Genomic DNA, 14,495 nt, shown 5'->3' with positions numbered 1-14,495 from the left:
AGCCCCGGGGGCTGTGTCTATCTGGCCAGTTATTCCCGACAGAAGGGAGCTTGAAAAACGTACGACGACAGTGTCTAGAGCTCTCACGACCTTCTCAGTTGATGACGACGACCTTGATTGATACTATCTCTCTCCATCTCGACATCTTTACGAGTTGTGTTTTCAAAGACTGATACCATGCTTTGCAAGATCTGCAAGGAAGGACTGGAGGGAATATGGGATCCTAGTCGAAGCAGTCGACTTGCGCTGCTCAAGGACTATTTGGAAAATGAAGACGAAGACGATGGCGCCGGTAATGAGCCCGATAATACCCATGGCTCAGGTGCTACCGGTAAGCGTGAAGAGCCCTTTTAATCACATTGATTGGACGTTCTCGGCAGCCAGGTCTTTGAACTAATGAGCAGACACAGATAGCCCGGCCAGAAACGGAGCCTTTGATTACGTATATGGTCACCACAAGGACAGAGATTCGTTCTTAGCTTCGATGCAAGAGGGATGCGCCATGTGCAACCGCTTTCAGCCCGGGCAAGGACTGGATGCAGGTGACAACCCCAAGATTCAGGAGCTTGGCTACTTCTCTGTGTTCTACCTTATGATTCATCCAGAAGCCGCCGTGACAAAGCCAGTCATGATGGTTGATGTGGAAAACTCATGCGGCGGGTTTGACTTTGTCCCATATGGAGGTAAGACGGCTTCATTCATCACAGAGTTACGCTAGCTGGAGGGCATCCAGAAACTTACAAAATCGTGGAGCAGACCCAAAATACGACCAAAACATCAACTTTGATTTTGGGCAGTCAAACTATGACTCCAAGGCATGGTCCATCGTGGAGAAATGGATGAGCACTTGTCTCAATTCTCATCCCCAATGCAAACTGATTGAGGCACCGAGTTCATACCGACCCACTCGGCTGCTCAAGATTGATAAACCTGGTACATTTCGTATCGTCCTGGGTACCGACTGCCCTCCGGCTCTTCAGTATGTAACCTTGAGCCATTGCTGGGGTGCAAAGCCCGTTGAACGCCTGCTATGCCTGCTGAAGTCGACGGCCGAGGACTTGGGCCGGGAGCAATCAGTCGACAATCTCCCAAAGACCTTCAGAGATGCGGTCGACATCGCTCGGCACTTTGACGTCGATTATCTCTGGATAGACCGCCTCTGCATCTTTCAAGACTCTGCCGAGGAATGGAGGAGGGAAGCGGCTACCATGCAAGACGTGTACCGAAACGCACTCTTCAGCATCGCGGCGCTGGGGGCCAAGGACGACGAGGGCGGCTGCTTCTTTGAGCGGGACCCGGCCAAGACGGCGCCGACGGTTGTCCGGTTCAAGCTGACCGAAGACGGGGAAGAGAAGGCGTTCAGGTTTGGCCTCGAAGAGGGCTGGTCATGGCGTCTATCCTTCGAGCACGAGCCTCTGGTGCAGCGATCCTGGGTCGTCCAGGAACGGCTCCTCACCCCACGAACTCTGCATTTCGGGTCCAAGCAGCTATTCTGGGAGTGCCGTGAAATGGCATGCTGTGAAATGCATCCCCAGAGTGTCTACTGCTACAGAGATTACGACGTTGAGGAAGATGAAGATGAGGCAGCTGAAGAGGCCGGTCAAGACCGTCATCATCCTTGCCTTTGGAAGCAGTTGTTGGATGCGCCCGATCGTAGGCATGGCAGGAGCCCCTACGAGCAGCTCTTCGTCGATTGGAATATGATAGTCAACCTCTACGCTAGTCGAAAGCTGAGTGTACCCGGCGACAAGCTGGTCGCCCTGTCCGGTTTAGCCAACGATATGAAGGCACGACTCCAGCAAATGAAGCCCGGCCCGCACCGGTATCTTGCCGGCCTCTGGGAAGAGACGCTGATGGATACGTTGGTGTGGAACGTCCGAGATCCAGCCATCAGAGCGCCTGAGTATAGGGCACCGTCATGGTCTTGGGCTTGCCTTGACGGGGATATCAATCTTCTTGGAGGATGCACGCAGGAAGAAGACACAATCTCTCTCTCCTCCCCGATCTCGGTGGAGATGTCACATCCCGGCGAAGAGGACACCGGGCAGGTGACTGCCGGCACGCTGACTTTGAAGGGGCCGTGTGGCCTGGCCGAGATAGGGCAGGAGGCCGGGTGGGGGGTGACGGAGCTCAACATTCTCAGCGTCGTGGGCGAAGATGGACGCGTTTTCCACGGCAAGGACATGGTGAGAGCCAGTGTCTACTTTGATACCTTGGACGATATCACGAACCAGGTTTCTCTTGTATTGGTGTGCGCTCACCATTACGATGAGGGGGAATGGTATGTTCATGGCTTGGCACTCAACCGCGTGGAAGAGAATACGTATCGCAGGGTGGGTATGGCAAGTTGCTCTTTCAAGGATAAGGAGAGTGCCGAGGCGTTTGGTGCGGCGTTCCCACGCAAGGAACTCCAGATCGTTTGAGATGGAGGAACATAGAGACATATTGTTGAATTTCGGATATACAAGCCTGATACGGAGAGATGTCTGATTTGTGTATGCTCAACGTTTCTTATGTATCAGATTCAAAGTAGTCGTAACAAGAATGGACGGCGATCACCCACCAGCTGACGAAAGTGTCCCACGCTCATCGCCACCAACAGGTCCAGAGGACAATATGAATCGAACCAAACGCACAAGCTATCACTTACGGCCATAGATGGTAGAAAATTCGGGATCCCGTCCGCTCTCCCATAGACAAGCTGCCAATCGCCGAATCAGTACTCAGGTCGGTGACGACTGGGGAATCCTCGGTGCTGTAAGTTTTTCTTTTTGATTTTTCTTTTGCTTGTTCCCCACAGTGGCCAAGTTGTTTTGGTGTGGGAGCATGGAATGGTATTACATGTACCTAAAAGTTTGTTTCTGATGTGAAGATCATGAGTGTATCCGTGATAGATCATTTACAATAATGTACACGCCCCGATTGAGAATGCTCTGCCGGGAGACCCGCTCATTCTACTTCGACAGGAACTTTTGGAACGCGCTCTGGTCAATCACAACGTTGCCCACCGCCCTCAGCTTCTTCCTGCCCTCCTTCTGCTTCTCCAGGAGCTTCCTCCGCCGCGAGATGTCGCTGGCGTGCAGCTTGGCGAGCACGTCCTTCCTGAAAGGCTTGATCGTCTCCCTCGCCACCACCTTCTTGCCCGCGGCCGCCTGGATGATCACCTCGAACATCTGCCGGTCGACGTGCTCGCGGAACTTTTGCACCCACTGGCGGCCCATCCGGTCCACCTGCGAGGTGTGCACGACGCGGCACACGGCGTCGACGGCCTTCTTGTTGACCAGCAGCGACAGCTTGACGAGGTCGGACCGGCGCCAGCCCGCGTCGTCGTAGTCGAGCGTGGCGTACCCCTTGGACGCGCCCTTGAGCTTGCCGAACAGGTCGTCGACGAGCGACGCCGTGGGCAGCGCGTACTTGACCAGCACCTGCCGGCTGCCGGTGCCGAGGAACTCGATGCTCTCCTGCTCGCCGCGGCTCGCCTCGCACAGCTCGATGACCCGGCCCAGGTACTCCTCGGGCACGGCGATGGTGGCCAGGACCATGGGCTCGAAGAAGTCGGCCCGGCCGCGGTGCTGCTCCGGCTCCGGGAACTCGGCCGGGTTGGTGATGATCTCCTCGCTGCCCGCATCGCGGCCGCTGCCCTCCCGCCACACGACCTTTGTGGGCACCGACGGCTCGGTGATGATGATGTCGGCGCCGTGCTCCTGCCGCAGCCGGTCCTGGAAGACGGAGCAGTGCAGGCTGCCCAGGAAGCCCAGCCGCCAGCCGGCGCCCAGGGCTTCCGAGAAGTCCTTCTGGAGCGTGATGCTCCTGTCGTTGAGGACGAGCTGCGTGATGCTGTCCGCCAGTTTGGAGTAGTCGCTCTGGTCTGTCGGGAATGCCGCGACAAAGACCATGGGCTTGGGCTCCTCGAAGCCCGGGTATGGCTCGACGACACCCTCGCTGCCGATGGTGGTGAAGGTATCACCAATCTTGGCATCCTGGATCTTCTTCATACCCGGGTTGAAGAAGACATAGCCGACCTGGCCGGCGCGCAGCTTGGTCTGCGGCACCTGGTCCGGGTGCTGGATGCCCACCTCGCCGACGCTGTACCTGTTGCCCGTGGCGAAAGAGACGATCTGGTCGCCGGCCTGGAGCGTGCCGTCAAAGATGCGCACCAGCAGGATCACGCCACGGAACGTGTCGTACCACGAGTCCACGAGAAGCATCCGCAGCGGCTTGTTCTCGTCCCCCTCGGGTGGCGGGACGGTATCTATGACTGCCGGCAGCAGAGCCTCGACGTTCTTGCCCGTCTTGGCGCTCACCAGCACCGCGCCCCTCCCCGTATCCGGATCGACGTCCAGCTCGAAGGTGTCTTTCAGCTGCGTCAGTGCCCTGCCGGTGTCGGCGGTTGGGAGGTCGATCTTGTTCACGACGGGGACGAGCGCGAGGTTCTGCGCAAAGGCGAGGTAGAAGTTCGCGACGGTCTGGGCCTGGACGCCCTGCGAGGCGTCGACGAGGAGCAGGGCGCCGCCGCAGGAGGCGTAGGATCGGGTGACCTCGGCGCGGAAGTCGACGTGGCCGGGGGTGTCGACGAGGTGGATGAGGTAGTCGAGGCCGCGGTAGCGGTAGATCATGGTGCAGGTCTGGGCTTTGACAGTGATGCCGCGCTCTCGCTCGACGTCGAGTTTGTCCTATGGCGTGCGGCGGGTCAGTGTTCCGCGGGCTTCTTTCATTCATGTTGGAGCTGGCAGGCCAAAGCGACGGGAGCAGGGAACATACAAGGACCTGTCTGTTTGCATCGCCAGGCGAGATCGTGCCCGTGATCTCCAACAACCGATCACTGAGCGTGCTCTTGCCATGGTCGATGTGCGCGACGATGCAGAAGTTGCGAAAGCGTTCGAGTGGGATTGCCGAGATACGCTCTTCGAGCTCTGTGGGCGTCGCCTTGCCTCGCTTGCCGCCCGTGCTATTGTGCCTTCTATGTGATATGCATAGATGACATATTCTTGAGCTTGACGGCCTTTGTTCTCGAGGGGGCGTGGAGGTCGAGGTCTGGGGAAGGTGGCTTCGTGCTCGAACAGGCCGAGGGACGGCGGCGCAACTAAAGGGGGCCAATTGCCGGAGACGCAGTGGCCGCAGGCATGGTCGCATGTGCCCTACCGTGGCTGCAGAGCCACGCATCCGGTATGTCTACTCGGAACGACCACTATGCCTGTTTGAATGGTGCTGTTCTTTGCGAAAGCGTCGTCTCGTGAGTCTCGAGATGATCAGACTGGCCCGAGGGAAATTTGAAGCTGTCGCGCCCTTATCTTATCGCCGATCTGACCTGACCAACTTTCGACCACTCTCCCAGCTAATTAGAGAGTTTAAAGCTCAAGTCCATCACCACCCCGTCATGCTACAAAGAGAGTTGATAATCGTGAAGTTTTAATTCAGCATTTTTGTATTCCTGATGTTAGACACCCATGTAGTATGATTGCTACTTTCGTGTATGTTGTCTGGTGATTCTCCGCTTTCCTCTACACGGACTTGACATCATGAATGATGGAGTCTTGACTGAAGTGTCCAGACTGTTGCAGCCTTCTACATCATTCCCCTATGGTTCCTTTACTCTCACGGGTCAGAGTTAGATGTCAGCTGGTAGAAACTATTAAGATCAGTCTCGAGAGGAGACATTTTGAGGAAGTTCCGATCTGTGAACCGAATATTGACCCTAATGCCCTGAGAATAAGTCGTTTCTACTTTCAATTGTAGCTTTGGCAACCAGGAACCAGGCTGTTGCAAGAAACCAAGCTTTTGGCATCTTCCAGAAGTATTTCGGCTCGCTCAACAAGGATACACAGGTTCGATTGCCTTGAGTCCGTATCCGTTCAACAGTCTCAATTAAACGCGATCTCATCATGGCCGTTGCTACTGGGGCCTGAACCGTAGTGAGCACTCTTACTATTCCTATATCTTATAAATTTTATGAGCTACTCGGTAGCCAGTGGTACCTCAATATCATGGGTTCCAACGCTATAGTCACACATCAATTCAAGCAAATCGAAATGCAAGAAACCGATCAGGTCAATACATGGGCTCAATGCTGTCTGCGTTGTTATGGTGTTGATTATTACCCCAACCTACCAACCTTACCTGGAAGATGCTGGTGACAGCAGTAAAACCTGCTCCATCTTTGACTCGATCGCTCTGGCGACGTTGGTCTTCACATGTCTCCTCGCGCCCGCGAACAGGTCCACCTGCACCTGCTGCCCATCGACCGCACCCCCCTCACGCTACTGTAGCACGACGGATGCGTCGGCTATGATGATGGGTGCGACGCGTTGGCGCGAAGGCCCGGCGACATGGAACCTGGGAGGAGACGGACCTGGACGCCGGAGAGCAGTCCCACGATACGACAACCACCCACCCAGAACGCTCGATGGACATTATGGCCGACCGGCCTCGATACGCCTTCACAGAGGTGTGTCAAATCTTTCATTGGTAGCCCGAGAGGTCATTTGATCAACCCGCCCCTCCCCAATGCCAAACATTGGGCAGATCTGCCATCTATTTGTAACAGACATTATTCAAGCCAGCAGCTTTCCATTCCCCATCGAGCAACTGATAAGCTATACGCGGTCTTGGTGCAGCAAAGGCTGGGCACTCCCCACGGTTTACGTCGGCGGCAAACAACGGCATATTATCAAATCCTCTTGGTAGGTGGTTCAATGCCCTTCGTCTTGTCCTTTCTCGTGAGGGTGTGTGACAGGTCAATTCCTCCAACAGCTCTTCCTGCGGTTCCTCCCAGGCAGAAGCGTACAGTGCCCGCACTCCAGGACATAACTCGGAGGGTTGCGGCGGCCGCGGCCCATCGGATGCCAAAAGCGCCACACCCGCAACCGGTCAGCAGCAAGGCCGTTGGCTGTATGCACGAGATGCGAGCGGAGTCGCACCGCATGCTGGCTGGGCCCCTCCTTTCTGCGCGAGGGTGTGCCGGCAGTTCGCCCCCGGCCTATCATCGTCGGCGCGGCCGGAAATAAAAGTCAGAAACATTGGGGCCCATTGCATACGACACCTTGGGGTAAAATGGACACCGAGGCGATCACTGCTTTCACGACTCGTGCTTGTGTGCGGGGGAAAAGGGCTCGAGCCGCTGTCCGGTTTTGACAGATGATGGAGTGCAGCCAGAGCCAGCCACCATGCATTGTTAAAGTAGGGAGGGGGCATGGCTCTCTGGGTGAGTGTGTTACACGGCTTCTTTTGCCACCCTCGCCAGAAGTTCTTCCCGACGGAAAATCCCACTCCATACGTATAAGTCGGCCAATAGGACACCCCAATTGGTCTGCCGCTTTTATGCACCAACCTCTACGTGGTCATGATTGGGGGGGCGAGAGTCCCTACCTTATCATGATGCGAGGAAGAATGCAATGTCGGTTTGCAACAACCACTACGTCCGTGAAGAAAAGCTTCTGAGAGAAGGGTCCTCATGAACGATTCCAGCCGGACTCCAACGACGCAAAGGCAAAAGGACACAAATACCCAACGCCTCATTGGAGCTCCTGGCACTGACGCAACTAAGCATAGAGCTAAAATCAAGAACCAGCTGCAAACACCAACAGTTCCCCACGTATGTAACCGTCTCGCGCATCTAGTACAACCCCTCGACGCAGCTTGGAACGAATCATGGCGTCGGCCACTCCCTGTGTGATGCATATCAGACCTGTACTATGCGGGGACACATTACGTTGTCCTCCTCTTCATCCGTCGAATCCCTTCCCCCAACACCATCACCGGTCGGCCATAAATCCTCCTTCCGACCAAGACCAAGGAGGCCAGACCGGGCCACTCGATATCATAGCGTACAGGCGCAGCAGCGTATATCCAGTAGATCATTGGCGGCTATGCACCTCGAGAAGAGGGGTTGGCAGATGAGCAGTGGACCGTGATGACGTTCATTTCACATAGACTGTGGGATGGGTTGCGTCGGCAATTCATGCAGGTTGGTCAAGTGCTCAAGTGAGGATCCTCGGGGCCAAGGGAGAAGATGAGGGGTTCATGCACATAAAGTTGGGTATTCCGGCCGTTCCTGCTGGAGAGCCATGCTACGTGCTCTCAGGCTGCTCGATTCTTGTCAACTCTCTCTTCCAGTGACAGATCCCCGCCTAGTTGTGATTTGTGCGTTCAAGACACCTGAAGGCCTGTGACATCGTCGACAATGAGTCTCCCCGAGGAGTTCGACATCATCGTGTGCGGTGGAGGAAGTTGTGGGTGTGTGGTGGCGGGCAGGCTGGCCAATCTGGATCACAATCTCAAAGTGCTGCTCATTGAGGCTGGTGAGAGCAACTTGAACAACCCCTGGGTGTTCCGCCCGGGAATCTACCCCAAGAATATGAAGCTGGACTCCAAGACAGCATCGTTCTACGAATCACGCCCGTCGAAGTGGCTTGCCGGGAGGAAGGCCGTGGTGCCCGCTGCCCACATCCTCGGAGGAGGCTCTTCCATCAACTTCTTGGTAAGTCTCATGATTTGGAAGACTATAATTGAGTTCCTAGACTGACACCTCCAGATGTACACGCGTGCCTCGGCATCAGACTACGATGACTTCCAAGCCAAGGGCTGGACGACTGAGGAGCTTCTGCCCCTGATGAAGAAGCACGAGACTTACCAGCGTGCATGCCACAACAAGTCAGTTCTCTTTCCCAAACGCAGAAAGACTATCTAATTAACTTTCTCGTCTAGGGAAGTGCATGGCTTCGAGGGTCCTATTAAAGTTTCCTTCGGCAACTAGTACGTAGCGTTGCAGATCTCTTTGATGCTTTTCGGTTTAGTCCATTAACGGTATCCCGCAGCTGCTACCCAATCAAGGACGACTTCCTTCGCGCCACCGAGTCACAGGGCATCCCGACTGTTGATGATCTGCAAGACCTTCACACGGGCCACGGGGCCGAGCACTGGCTCAAATGGATCAACCGCGATGTATGATGAAAACCTTGGTTCACCGGCAAACCGGAGTATGCTAATATGCACGTGAACAGACCGGGAGGCGAAGCGATAGCGCTCACGCTTACATCCACGCTACTCGCGCTGTGCATTCGAACCTGTACCTCGCCTGCAACACCAAGGTCGACAAGGTGATCATTGAAGATGGCCGTGCGGTTGGTGTGCAGACTGTGTGAGTAAAGTACTAGTAGAGTGGTGCCTGCCGCGCTTACTTACATCTGTTCCAGCCCGACCAAGCCTCTTCATCCGAGCCAGGTCAAGCCTCGCATCTTCAAGGCCAGGAAGCAGATTGTGGTGTCGTCGGGTACCCTCTCGTCTCCGCTGGTGCTCCAGCGATCTGGCATTGGTCAGTCATAAGTATCCTCATGCCATAGAACGAAGAAGCTGACAATTAGATTCAGGTGACCCCGAGAAGCTCAAGGCAGTCGGTGTTGAGCCAAAGGTCGACCTCCCCGGCGTTGGTCTCAACTTCCAGGATCATTACCTCACATTCTCGGTATTCCGTGCTAAGCCCGAGACGGAGAGCTTTGATGACTTTGTCCGTGGTGTGCCCGACGTTCAGAAGAGTATGTTGAGATGAGATCCAGGGTATGCAAAATGTGCTAATACTTTCCACAGAGGTCTTTGATGAATGGGCCCTCAAGGGCACCGGCCCATTGGCCACCAACGGTATCGAGGCTGGCGTGAAAATCCGCCCGACTAAGGAAGAGCTTGAGGAGTTCAAGACCTGGCCTACACCGCACTTCAACGACGGATGGGAGTCTTACTTCAAGAACAAGCCCGACAAGCCGGTCATGCACTACTCTGTTATTGCCGGCTGGTTCGGCGACCACATGCTCATGTAAGTCAATCCGATATGCCAATTCCCTCTCTCAACTGTCTGCCTACTGACCGTCTTCCCCATCGCCAGGCCCCCAGGAAACTTCTTCACCATGTTCCACTTCCTGGAGTACCCCTTCTCTCGCGGCTCCACGCACATCAAGTCGCCGGACCCCTACGCCACGCCCGACTTCGACACGGGCTTCATGAACGACGAGCGCGACATGGCGCCCATGGTCTGGGGCTACATCAAGTCGCGCGAGACGGCGCGCCGCATGGACGCCTACGCCGGCGAGGTGCAGAACATGCACCCCTTCTTCGACTACGACTCGCCCGCCCGCGCGCACGACATGGACCTCGAGACGACCAAGCGCTACGCCCTGCCGGGCAACCTCAGCGCCGGCCTGCAGCACGGCTCCTGGAGCGTCTTCCTGCCCGAGGCGGACCGGAAGCCCGGCGCCGACATCCTCAACAGCAACCAGGCGCACATCCGCGAGGACCTCAAGTACTCCAAGAAGGATATCGAGGCCGTTGAGGAGTGGGTCAAGAGGCATGTCGAGAGTACCTGGCACAGTCTCGGAGTAAGTTTTGCAACCACCTGGCCCCCGATCTAGCTGCAAGAGATGTATGTGACTGATGATTATACTCTTCAGACTTGCTCGATGGCCCCGCGCGAGGGCAACAGCATCGTCAAGCATGGTGTTCTCGACGAGCGTCTGAATGTCCATGGAGTCAAGGGACTGAAGGTAGCGGACCTCAGTATCTGCCCCGACAACGTCGGCTGCAACACGTAAGTTCAGTTGTCCTCGTTGCAAATAAAAAAAGATTGATTGCTCACATACACTTAGTTACTCGACTGCACTTCTCATCGGCGAGAAGGCTGCCATGCTGGTGGCCGAAGATCTTGGCTATTCCGGTGATGCCTTGCAGATGAAGGTGCCAGATTATCATGCACCTGGAGAGACCCGCCTTCCGTTCCGCGTTTGATTCGGATGAAAGTTGCTCTGCTTAGTGCTTCGTGGGGTTTTCTTTCTTCGTTTTCGTCCTGATGACCAACACGACTTGATTTGTCTCTGCCCGCCAAATTGTCAACACGAATATGGGGCTTGTTTCCGTTGCTGAATGTTACGGAACTGTATTTTGTCCGAGTTATATCTTATATTAATTGATCACATTATATATTCAGTTCTTAGTCTCTCGCTCTGATGAAGGCGCTTGGTATGGTATTGGAAAGTTGGAAGTGCAGGATCCCCAGCAACTCCAGCGTCGTGGGTGGGATATAGCGAGTAGTGCCAAACAGCAAGCACGTAGTCTCAGATACGGAGTAAGGCTTTTTCCATCTTTATCTTTAATCTTGTATCCTCAACGAAACAAATTGGAAGAAAATATTGTCTAGTTGATCAGGAGGAGAGCTCCCACCACTGATGCAAGAAGGGGCAGCATGAAAGGAAAAGTCCTAAAAAAAATGTTAACAAAATTCAATGACTGACTCGTCATTATAGAGAGCTGACTTACTGTTTAAAATTGCTCTTTGACGACCCATTTGATGCTGGTTGTGATGTAACCGCAGCCTGGACGGCTGCAGAAGATGTTGATGATGACACTTTGCTACTTGACGCCGTAGTGGAAAGGCACTGCCAATAGTCTGTAGACCATACATGATTTAGCATAAAAACTTCCACTTTCAAGAATCGAGCCTTCGTTCAGCAATGTACATACACTCATTCACCTTGGTACACACGCTTCCGGACGGACACTAGGCAAAGAAGAAGTCGCAAAGTCAGTGCTAATGCCACAGTCACAGCGGATTATGTGTCTGACTCACAAGCTTGGCAACATCCCACCCATGCCCATCACACTGCTTATACAATGCTGCCGTCTCGGACGGCGTTGGGGCCGCAATCGCCGTTTCCGTCGGCATCTGGAAGACAGGGAACTTTCCGTCGTCCTCGCGCTTGCAGCCCGAGACGGCCGTCAGCTCCTTCGGGCACTGGACCTGCTCGAACTCGACATCTGGGTTGTCCGCGTCGAGGAACCAGTCGAAGCGCCACTCGCACCCTGCCCGCAGTGCCGCGGGCAGCTGCGAGCAGTGATCCCGATCCGAGATGCCGCCGTACTGGGCGCCAGGGCTGCTGCCGTATTGGGCCACGCAGCCCGAGAAGATGCCCTGGCCGCCGCCAGGAATTTGCAGGTCGAAATGGTTGCTCGTCAGATCGGTGCCCGTGTTGAGTGACTGGACGACCATCTTTTTACCCTTAACTTTGCCGGAGGTGAACGTGAGGCTGCGGATGTGAAGTGGCGTTAGTTCGACTCGTGGTGTACATGCACAGGAAAACCAGAGTCTCACGCATAACAAGCGCAACACCAACTCGCTTCGGAGCCGCCGGTGATGGCTGTGCCTGCAAAGCCATATGACACCACCCCGTTGATGGCCCATGGTTTCGCCCCTGAGCACATAAAAGCTGGTCCTCCTGCGCAACCGGAGGCCAGCTGGGCGTCAAATAATTTGTTGTCGCCCTTTTCGCATGTGAGTACCGGATGGCTGACTGCTGCTTTGCCGGACCATGCGCATGATGGCTTGCAGCAATCCCAAAATCTCGTTGTGACCGCCTTCCCTGACGCCGCGAGTGCACCGAGAGGCAGTGCCGCTATGGCGATAGGAACCCAGGCTTGGCTATACATGGCGAATGTCTGATTGCTGCATATCTCGAATTAACTGTGCCAATGTTCTCAAAACACTGGCCGGGCCCGCATTCGACTTTTGTAGCCTGAAAACAGACTGGTCACCGATACGGACAGCTCCTGACAACTCGGTCAGTCCGCTTCTCCAGTTTGGCACTAAGGCAGGTGAAAGAATTCACACCGATCCGATCTCGACGCCACATAGATCTTTCAGGGTTTGTAAGGGCTTAATGATCACATATGTACGATCTGGCGACTCTTCTGACTCGCCTCAGACATGGCGCGCGCCGTCTCGGGCGCCATAATGTCGGCAGCTACGAGACCATTCCACTGCGGCTAACTACCCTCGTCTCGCAACCCGCCAAAAGACAATTGACTGCCGCGATATTGAGACGGGTTTGTCGGCGAGTCAGGCAACTGTCTGACTGGCATGTTGGTAGCCTAGCTCCTAGCCAGGCCATGGCAATTAAGCTTTTTAAAGTTCGTCGGTGGCAGATGGCGCTATAGAATCGGAGGCTTGGCGTCTCGAGATTCTAGATCACAGCTGCAGTTGAAGTGGATAATGGCAGAAGCCTCATTCCTAGGGAGGCGCCTCGAACAGACTTAGCCGGCAGAAATACATGTCTCCCCGCCGGCCGTGAAATAATAGGAGCATACAAAGGTTCTGTAACATTCTCAAAGGGATCAGTAAGAAACTATTGTGAACGACATCTAGACCTTATCAAGGACATTATAGGCTTCTCACTCACAGAGAGGCCACTGTAATATCGCAAGTTAAGCACATTATCAACCCGGAGCAGCAATTCATGGACTTGTTCCTGGCCAACAATGTATGGAGCTACATGAGTGGCGCCAACAAGGACATCCCGTTTGCTCGCCAGATAGCCTAAGAGTATACTGGAACACCCACCCACTTTTTAACCTAGAACATGGCAGAAGTACGGGACAGACCGCACGCGATAGAGTTCGCCGCCATAACTCAATCTTCATCGTCGGGAAGACCAACCATCTTCAGTGAGTCAGCCCAGAGTCTGGCCTCATCCTTCGGGTTGTACGTGACGCTGCTCGTCTTCGGGTTGAAAATGTCTCCATCGTCTTCGCCCACAGGTGCCTCTACACAGTTGGCCAGGTACTTCCCCCCTCTCCCCTCCCACTCCTTTCCAACGGCCGCGACCAGCGGCGTGGCAGCACCCTGAGCGGGGCTCTTTAGGATGGGCAGATACGTGGGATTCTTCATGGCCTCGATCTGCTCCTTGGGCAAGTGACGGACGAGCCCCGTCGGGATGTTGCCCGGGTGCGCCGAGGTCGCGTGCAGGCCCCGCGAGCCGTAGCGCCGCTCAAGCTCATTCGCCATGTACGTGTTGGCCGTCTTTGACTGCGCGTAGGCCGTCCAGGGGTCGTAGCCGCCCTTCTCAAAGTGGTAGTTGTCGGCATTGTTGAGGCCCTTGATACGGTGCACCGAGCCACTTAGCAGGACGATGCGCGAGTGGAAGTCGGGAGTGGAGCCGGCGAGCAGGGCGGGCCTCAGGAGATGGAAGAGCAGGAAGTGTGAGAGATGGTTTGTGGCGAACTGCGCCTCGTAGCCGTCCTCGGTCAGTGTGCGCTCCTGGAGGGCCATGACGCCGGCGTTGCCGATGAGTAGGGAGATCTTGTTGTCGGTTTTGGTGAGGATCTCCTTTCCGGCAGTGCGAACGCTAGAAAGCGAGGACTGGTCCATATGCACAAAGTGCATCGTATCAGGTTTGTAAATGTCCGCAAGGGCAGCCTGGGCTTTCTCGAGATTACGCGCTGTTAGGATGAGGGTGGCTCTTGTGGCTGCAAGGGCGCGCACGATCTCTATCCCAACACCTGAGGATACACCTGTCACGACAGCCGTCTTGTCGACAAGTTTGCCTTCCATGTCGTTGTCTTGTACAATCTGCAGGGCTGTAGGGCGGGCGTCACCGATGCCCTGGGGGTTGGCATGAGCTGCAGCATATAGAGACATGGCTATGTTATGGTTATCTGCAGAGTGGCGGCGGGGTCTTGGA

The 14,495-nt window shown here is 55.2% G+C and overlaps 5 protein-coding genes across 5 annotated transcripts; 2 read left to right on the top strand and 3 right to left on the bottom strand.

The window, feature by feature from the left end:
* Positions 1-177: 177 nt before the first annotated feature.
* Positions 178-2,423, top strand: E0L32_011773 (uncharacterized protein; the record flags this gene model as incomplete). Its single annotated transcript, XM_031134540.1, has 3 exons — positions 178-331; positions 411-683; positions 757-2,423. The coding sequence occupies 3 exons, from the start codon at positions 178-180 to the stop codon at positions 2,421-2,423; spliced, it is 2,094 nt and encodes a 697-aa protein (XP_031000035.1).
* Positions 2,424-2,954: 531 nt separating this feature from the next.
* Positions 2,955-5,658, bottom strand: E0L32_011772 (uncharacterized protein; the record flags this gene model as incomplete). Its single annotated transcript, XM_031134539.1, has 4 exons — positions 2,955-4,673; positions 4,762-4,960; positions 5,309-5,335; positions 5,600-5,658. The coding sequence occupies 4 exons, from the start codon at positions 5,656-5,658 to the stop codon at positions 2,955-2,957; spliced, it is 2,004 nt and encodes a 667-aa protein (XP_031000034.1).
* Positions 5,659-8,179: 2,521 nt separating this feature from the next.
* On the top strand, positions 8,180-10,770 carry E0L32_011771 (uncharacterized protein; the record flags this gene model as incomplete). The annotated part of the gene is made up of 11 exons (XM_031134538.1): positions 8,180-8,476; positions 8,531-8,649; positions 8,704-8,751; positions 8,814-8,940; positions 9,000-9,136; positions 9,192-9,310; positions 9,366-9,530; positions 9,583-9,805; positions 9,875-10,364; positions 10,437-10,573; positions 10,632-10,770. The coding sequence occupies 11 exons, from the start codon at positions 8,180-8,182 to the stop codon at positions 10,768-10,770; spliced, it is 2,001 nt and encodes a 666-aa protein (XP_031000033.1).
* A 405-nt stretch (positions 10,771-11,175) lies between these two features.
* On the bottom strand, positions 11,176-12,465 carry E0L32_011770 (uncharacterized protein; the record flags this gene model as incomplete). The annotated part of the gene is made up of 4 exons (XM_031134537.1): positions 11,176-11,239; positions 11,299-11,417; positions 11,609-12,065; positions 12,149-12,465. The coding sequence occupies 4 exons, from the start codon at positions 12,463-12,465 to the stop codon at positions 11,176-11,178; spliced, it is 957 nt and encodes a 318-aa protein (XP_031000032.1).
* A 979-nt stretch (positions 12,466-13,444) lies between these two features.
* On the bottom strand, positions 13,445-14,452 carry E0L32_011769 (uncharacterized protein; the record flags this gene model as incomplete). The annotated part of the gene is made up of 1 exon (XM_031134534.1): positions 13,445-14,452. The coding sequence occupies one exon, from the start codon at positions 14,450-14,452 to the stop codon at positions 13,445-13,447; it is 1,008 nt and encodes a 335-aa protein (XP_031000031.1).
* Between the last annotated feature and the right edge of the window lie 43 nt (positions 14,453-14,495).

This window comes from Thyridium curvatum (assembly GCF_004353045.1).
Source record: "Thyridium curvatum strain D216 chromosome Unknown NODE_118_length_84052_cov_77.280906, whole genome shotgun sequence".
Classification (NCBI taxonomy): Eukaryota; Fungi; Ascomycota; class Sordariomycetes; order Thyridiales; family Thyridiaceae; genus Thyridium; species Thyridium curvatum.
The sequence above is the reverse complement of the archived record's forward strand: the minus strand, read 5'-3'. Positions and strand labels throughout refer to the sequence as shown.